Genomic DNA, 8,096 nt, shown 5'->3' on the forward strand with positions numbered 1-8,096 from the left:
AGAAGATAACTTTGGTAGATTTCGCACCTTTTCTAGTCAAGAAAGATCACAAAAAGTCCATCGATGCTTATGCTGATATGGATATACTGTGGTGTTTTATCACAGCTTCTAACTCGGCGAATTCCAAGTCCGATAGCTTACGCCACCGCAGTGTCTTACACAGCACCCCACACAGAAACATCAACCAACTGAATACCCCGTCAGAGGTCTATCTGCATCCGCCAAAGGGTAGGCCTTGTGTCTTCCTTACATCGAGTTGTTTTTAACAGTGTCAATGTTTTGTTGTCGGTGTTCTATCAATCTTAGAAAATATGCTCGAACGAGAGGGCCAGGAGCTTGTATCAGACCAATCTCAAATGCTGGAGTCTCTAGGTACCCCATTTTGATTCTAATCTACTATAACCAACGTGTTGAACGTTCCTGCACTGATATATCATGATCACCAGGCAAACGAGTCGATCTGAATGTCCAAGTCACATCACCCCAAAATCAAAGTCCTCCAAATACCGAGTGGTCAAATGCGAATAAAACAACGCCACATGACGGCCCAATTGCATTCAAATTTGCAGATGCAGAAGCGGTAGTGAAACTGCTGGTCCCAGTCGCTGAAAAAAGTGGACTTCGAAAGCAAAGTAACTCACGTAGGTATTCACATCATTTTTTTACAAACCATGATGCTGATGTAGGTCTGAAGTTTGGCAAAAAAGAAATCCAAAGTAAAACCTCCTATCATGCACCCTCCTCGTAAACCAAATCATCATGATGATACGTCCTCTGGTAAACAACTCAAGCAACCAGATAAAAGATATGAAACCCTTCCGGCCAAACATCAATCCCAGCAATCACGTACTCTGGCGCCTGCTTTTGGACCTAGCACAATCTCCCAGGCCCGTAGCCTTCGTTTGGAAGCTAAAGTCCCAACATCCAACCAATCTCAATCATCTGCGCTCCCGTCCTACAACAACACACAAGGTCAAAACCCTCTTGCGGCAATTCTCGTTGATCCCCCAGTACCATCCGCTCTTGTTGCTGAGCCATCTTGTATCTCATTAGAAAAAAATCCGGTTTCAAATTACACACCACTCGCTGGACCATCTCATGTTGCCTTGGGAAAACGCCCAGCTTTGAATACTCTGGCCACTATTGATGTTTCAGGACCACATTCGCCCATCGCTGGACCATCCCGCATCCCAGCTTCTCATCTTTCAACCTCCCTATCACCACCTGCGCGTCCCGTCGATCATCAAATCCGAGCCTCCGTTGATTCCACAGGACCACACCCACATACCCATTTGAGATCAAAAACCCCGTCTGGTAGGAGATCATCCAAAGCCTCACGGAATCGTCACTTGAACAGCCCCAGCTCACAATTGAGCCGTTACAAATCACCCATCAGCAACTCTTCATCTTCTGCGTCAGAAGATGAAGATTTGAACTCGGATGATTCGTTCATTGATTTAGAAGAGAACCTGAAGTACAAGCGCAAACGCATAGACCGACGAGACAAGGAAACACGCGACAGGCATGTTCAATCCCGCCTCGAAAAGTTAGCACAGACCCCAGTTAGGCCTTCTCCATACGATGCTTTGTCCAAATCTATTCAATACTACGTAAAATTGTTGCTTGGTATTCAGCGCAAGGTCAAACGTGACCCTTCTATCATATCGAATAGTATTCTTCCGGACCCTCCCTCACTTACTGAATGTGAAGCCTGGGAACAACGCAAACTCGATAAACGAATATGGATCGAAAATTGTGTTGATCAAGCCACTTACCGCTATCGACGAAAGTATCCAAATGCCAAGCCAAGTCAGATACTCGCTGTTCAGGCTGACGCAGCGGAAGAAGCGGTATCAAATATTCAGCCATCTGTTTTTGTCTTGCAGATACCATCAATAAATCCAGGCCTGAAGTATTCTATTCGAGAGCTACGTACGTGTGAAGGCGCGTTGGCTCTGGCTGGGTTCTCAAGATTTACATTTGATTGGAGAAGTTCAATGAAGTCTGCTTGGAACGAAGCTGTTGCGGCAATCGTCCTTCAAGAATGGGCAAAATGTTACGCAAGGGGTGGGGCCGACGCTTATTTGATTAACAGTCGTCAGGCCACAGCAGAAAATCAGTTTCTTGTTCTTGAACGGTGGTACGAATACAAAAAAAGGGATTATTCAAGTGGCTTAACAGAAGACAGCGCAACTACGGATGCAGATGGGCAGCGAGGGGAGGATATCAACCCTTCTATAATCAAAGAGGACTTGAGACGAGAAAAAGTTGCACGGAAAAACTCAAAAAAAAGAGTGGGTCCTCAACTTAGTAACATACATTGGCGAGGTGACTTCACTAATACATGTGTTCATTTTCATGCTAGGTTTTAGCTTTTTGATTGGCAGCGATGCAAAAGTACTTTGCCACAAACTTAAAAATGTACAACATTCTATCAGATACAGCAGTTCATTCAGAAGACGAAGTTGATGACTCTGGCACGCGTCATCGAGTATATATACCCTGGAGATCACGGGCATTAACCCATTTCTTGGGTGAACTTGATAAGCTGTACAAGTTGAGTCAAGCTGGTGCCAGTGCACGCGCTTATGGTCTCGCAATCAAAGTTTTAGACCGTGGCAAATATGTGCAAATGGAAGATGATGTGAAAGATGTTTGTTATCCTCCAAAGGGATTTCCGCGATCATTGACAAGCTCTACATTTTTGAATTCATTATCAAGGGCGGAGATTGCTGCACTTCAGCTCTCTTCCACGGATTATGACATCCAAGGTATGGTTGTCAAAGCACAGGACTGGCGCAGACGCGTCTGAGATCATTGTCTTTCATTACTTATTTTTCTGTTTGTAATTTATCGTCATTGCTTCGTGAAGGGATTTGTCATGCTTTGTTTATGTACCATTAAATACTATTTTTGATAAGATTCAAGTTTTAAGCTTGTCAAATTGGGCAAAGAGGATACGCGCTTTTTGAGAGATAGACTGAGAATTTCTCTTGCAAAAGCTATCAATATTCAGATCTATGATGTCAAGTTTGCATTCTTCTTTGTATGTGTCATCATTATGAGAGTGGCTCATCACACCATGATTGGATAACCGAATGTTTTCATACAGGACGGAACAGCAAGAAATTGATCAAGACAATCGATTTAAATCTAGTTCTAATTTAATTATTACCATCATTCTATCCTTCCTTTTGTTTCAATTTTTTGTTATCTTTCAGTTATGTATTCAATTCTATCATCAAATGGAATTTGTCATTCTTAAAGAGCAATCGTTTGGAGGAGATCTTTCCTGTCATCGAGCTAAAAATGCAAGATCCCTTCATTTGTGTGTGTGCCTTTGTCCGTCTTAGAAGCTAAAACGAGTTCGAGTATCAAAGGACTTTTTGAAAGTAGTTCCAGTAACAAAGGACTTTTTATCCCAAATTCCTTTCAACACTCGACTCTCAACATTGGAGTTCTGGAGTTCTGACCTTTAAATACCATCAGTTTCAAGTCTCCTCCGAATCCCGACAGGTTTGATCAACATCAATTCATCAATCATCCAGGTGCCTTTTGCGCCATCGCCCTTCTTCAAATTCTAGTCGAGCAAGAAATCATGAGTCATCAAGGTCAGCCCATGATATGTCTATCTATCTTTATTTGCTTCTGTTGAAGCAAATTTTATTTCATTTTAAGGCGGTGAGACAATGTTCTGGAAGGATGATGGACCAGCAACCTCAGTGAAAGCTACAAATCGAACAGTAGCTGATTGGCTACCAGATCGCAATTCAGCGTACTATGTGGCAACGACAGATTTTATAAAATTTCTGCTTGGTCGTATTGCATTAGACTCCCCTTATCCAACCGAACCGACCTCCTCAGAAATCACACAGCTTCCAGATCTTACATTTGAACAAATAGTCACCGACCGCTCAATCTTTTCAATACCATTGGAACCTGCCACTTTTAATTTGGAATCACCATGAATCTCTCGTCGACAGGAGGAGTGCTGGGAAACACACAAGCAGCAGTTCCTACTCGACTTGGAACAGGCAGGGATCCCTAGGGCCACGTTTGCTTGGAATCTCTCCGACAAATCAAAGTGGAATCAAGTCATGCTGGCGTTTGTTGTTAAGCACTTCCAGCGAGCTCATGATACAGGCGCATTCGCTAAGTACCCCATCAACGAACAGCATGGGGGTACTAATGTCTGTCTTGGAGTTCTAGAGCGATGGCTTCGCGGACACTGCCAGATTTTCAAGAACAACCGCATAAATCCGAGATTTAGGAAGACAGAGAAGCAGAAGAAGGACAGAGCAAAAGTAGGTGGATTGAATTGCTCTTCATATGGTGATTAGCCAATTTCTTTGACTGATCAAATTCTGACAGCTCAAAAGATATTGTCAGGCAACTATTGAGGAATGTTTACATTCAGATGGAGAACTTCTAGCTCTTCTTGATGTATTAGTTCCTGACTCTACTTGTTGCTCTGACACTGAAGAAGATGAACACCACAACCTTCGAGCGGTTACCTTACACTGGAGGAGCAGCAAGTATAATGAGTTTTTTCGTGTCCTTGATAAGCTGTCTTACAAGTATCAGAAAGACAGCAAAGGTTCTCGTTGGGCAGCCAACAGATTTGATTCAAGAAGAGCGCCTGCAATCGGGATCGATTACTCTCGAAGGGTAAAGAAAAACTTGCCAGAAAATTTCTACTGCCCTACCTTTCTATCCAAGCTTTCAACCACTGAGAGGGCTCTTCTCACTAGCACACCGGCATCTGCTATACTCAGTTTTTTAACTTCTGTAATCAAATCATTGTTACTCTAGAGCCATATGTGCAGCAAGCTAAGTCAATAGTTGTCTATCATGTACATACAGGTCTGCTCAGTTTTTTGCCCATCAGAATAAATAAATCACATGTTATACCACATGTAACTTTTTCAACTTTGAAATTTTTTTCCCAAAAATTCACTACATATAATTCTGTAGCTGCTCAGGCAATATTGTTGAAGCTATGTCTTAGTAACAGAAAGTGTGTTACATGCAGTTGAGTTGATGAGATCACACCAAAACATTGAGTCAGTGTATGTAGTCAATCTTTTGGAAGCTTTTTTCAATCTGAAAGAAGTTACAGCATGTATTACATATGAATAACTTGTCCTGACTGGAGGAGCAGCAAGTATAATGAGTTTTTTCGTGTCCTTGATAAGCTGTCTTACAAGTATCAGAAAGACAGCAAAGGTTCTCGTTGGGCAGCCAACAGATTTGATTCAAGAAGAGCGCCTGCAATCGGGATCGATTACTCTCGAAGGGTAAAGAAAAACTTGCCAGAAAATTTCTACTGCCCTACCTTTCTATCCAAGCTTTCAACCACTGAGAGGGCTCTTCTCACTAGCACACCGGCATCTGCTATACTCAGTTTTTTAACTTCTGTAATCAAATCATTGTTACTCTAGAGCCAAATTTATCATCAATACATCAAATCTCACTAAAAACAACCTATCACCCTTAATACTTTCAAACAAAGTAAAAACGAAGCGGGAGTGAAACTTTGAATGTTTGATTCATTTGAGAGAAAACAAAGATGAAAAACAAAAAACGGATCCTTTTTTTTCAAGAAATCTATATCTGAAGAAGATTATGCTTTCTCGAGTATTATTTATACAAGTATCATAGCTTTCAAAAGAACATGAAATATCAGATATTTTCTTCGAAGTGATGCTACCAATCGCTTTGTATCCATTACCTTTCTGTGCTCCCCCACATCCACGAAAAAAAACCAAACCAAATCAACCCCAAACTTCATTTACAAGTGAAGAAACTAAGAAACTTACCTTAAACCCCACCAACATACTCTCGGGCCCAGTTTGCTAATTTCTCTCAATAATTTCTCAAGAAGAATGTAAATGCTTTAAAGTAGGAAATCTTTGTATGATGAATTTGGCAGCTGTTTCTCCGACTCTTATTAAACATGATGACATTTCATGATATGTATCTTCTAAATCTTTTCCTTTGTTTCCTTTGATTTCTAAATTCAAGTCTCATTTTGATTTTGGTTTTTAGCCCTATCGGGAAAATAACAAAGATCAATCAAAAATCAGCACATGATATATGCAAATTGTAAAGAGGAAAGAGAAGAATACTTGACTTGTGAGGTTTAGTTGCAATTGCATAAGTTGATTCCCGTTACCAATTAAATAATGAATTTGGTGAGTATCGTAAGATCTAGAAACAAAGACTCAAAGAGCAAAAATGCGCACCTCCTCTGCTAATAATCTGAATCGAGAAAAAAAATCAAAATCGTGTGACTTCGATGTTTTGAAAATGAGTGAAAGGGTACGAAACAGGAACTGCATAAGGTCGAGTGAACTGTTTGGCTGGAATTGAGTCGTTGAGTTAATGTCGTTGAGCGGAGCTTGAGGAGCGACCATGAGTTGATGACGGACGACATGAAAGATACCAGCCGTGTCCCTTCGGTGACCGGTCTTTGTCACGCTCACACCCGGTGCTTTTTTCAGGGCCCAGGGCCATGGCGGAGGCCATGGCCTGCACCCGGTATGGCATGCCCTGCTCTAGCCCTTGATAGACAGAGCCTCCACGTGGCGCCATGGTAAAGGCCCTCCTCAGCCGGGGCTATACCATGGCGCCACGTGGAGGCTGGGTTGGATGAAACTCCACACACTGCAACACGTGAAGTTTGAAACACACTGCAGCCTGAAACATACTTCATTTTCATTATGTCACAATTATCTAGAAGCTCTGATCTCCAACTTTCAAGGAGAAACAACCTCAGTTCTCCTTCAATAGCTCAGCACAGAATCTCAAACACTTCACACTCAAATCCCTACAACAAATCTGGCTCACCCAACAGCCTGGCAGCACTCCAAAAACGTTTGGAAGATTTCCAAAAAACAAAGAACAAACGGACTTCCTGGGTGTGGCCATACTTTGAACCTTCTATCATAGATAGGAAGATCAAATTTGTCTGCCAGCTTCCTTCTCAGCATTCAGCCGGTGATTTATGTTTGAGTGAAATAACTGAAGATACAAAAGGTTCAACTAAATCACTCAGTCGTCATCTCGAACAAATTCATAGAATGTCATCAAACAAAAAATTCCGCCAGCAGACTGAGGGAGCATCCAAAGTGGTTTGTTTATAGTTATATTTTGGTGTGGCATTTCATTTTTGGGTGCCACAAGCTGATATCTTGAGTCATTCTTGTTTTAGGAACCTTTGACACCTGATTCTTTCAAGAAAATGCTGGTCAAGATGTGCGTAGAAGATGAGATGCCCTTTCAATTTGTCAGCTCAGATGCATTTCAGAAGCTCTTGTTACTTGTGAATCCAAATATCAAGTCTTTTTTTATATCCCCTACTGCATTGAAAGACGAGATATTTCAAACCTTCAACCTTTATCAAGCACGTCTGGTAAACTACTTCCGTTCATTCAATCATATCAACCTCACTTGCGACTCCTGGACCTCCCCAAATCACAAATCTGTCTTCGGAGTCACTGCACATTGGATTGATGAAAAATTCAAATTGAAGAATGTGGTACTTTCACTTATTGAAATCAATGGGCCACACACAGGTCAAAATTTGTCTAATCATCTACTCCGTGTCCTTGATGAATTTTCGATACGCTCTAAACTTTACTGTATCACCGCCGATAACGCATCCAACAACGGTACCCTAGCTTCCGCTCTTGAAGAAGTCATTCCACAGTTTTCTCGATCTCAAAATCTGAACGGATGTCTAGCTCACGTGATCAATCTTGGAGTTCGTGAATGTCTCAAGTACTTTACCAAAAGTTTAAAGCCAAACTCCATGACTGGACCCGAAGAATTTGAAGAGGTAGCCGATGTAGTCTGTTCTAGAAAGATTGCTTGTCTCCTCCAGAAACTCAATGAGCTCTCAAACAAGTACAAGAACAGCCCTCAGTTTGCAAATCACATCCAAGAATTGGCATCTACAACCCCCGGAATTGGCAAACCGTTAGGTCTTCGTACTGAATGTCTGACTCGCTGGAATTCGCTCTCTCATGTCTGTGCCCGAGCTGTCCGGTTGAAGAATGTGATCAACTTCAAGCTTGATAATGATCCACAATACA

At 41.8% G+C, this 8,096-nt stretch overlaps 1 protein-coding gene across 1 annotated transcript; it reads left to right on the top strand.

The window, feature by feature from the left end:
* Positions 1–311: 311 nt before the first annotated feature.
* MELLADRAFT_86522 (uncharacterized protein) lies at positions 312–2,812 on the top strand (the record flags this gene model as incomplete). The annotated part of the gene is made up of 4 exons (XM_007410131.1): positions 312–372; positions 447–641; positions 718–2,294; positions 2,399–2,812. The coding sequence occupies 4 exons, from the start codon at positions 312–314 to the stop codon at positions 2,810–2,812; spliced, it is 2,247 nt and encodes a 748-aa protein (XP_007410193.1).
* Between the last annotated feature and the right edge of the window lie 5,284 nt (positions 2,813–8,096).

The sequence above is a fragment of the Melampsora larici-populina genome (assembly GCF_000204055.1).
Source record: "Melampsora larici-populina 98AG31 unplaced genomic scaffold MELLAscaffold_19, whole genome shotgun sequence".
Taxonomy (NCBI): Eukaryota; Fungi; Basidiomycota; class Pucciniomycetes; order Pucciniales; family Melampsoraceae; genus Melampsora; species Melampsora laricis-populina.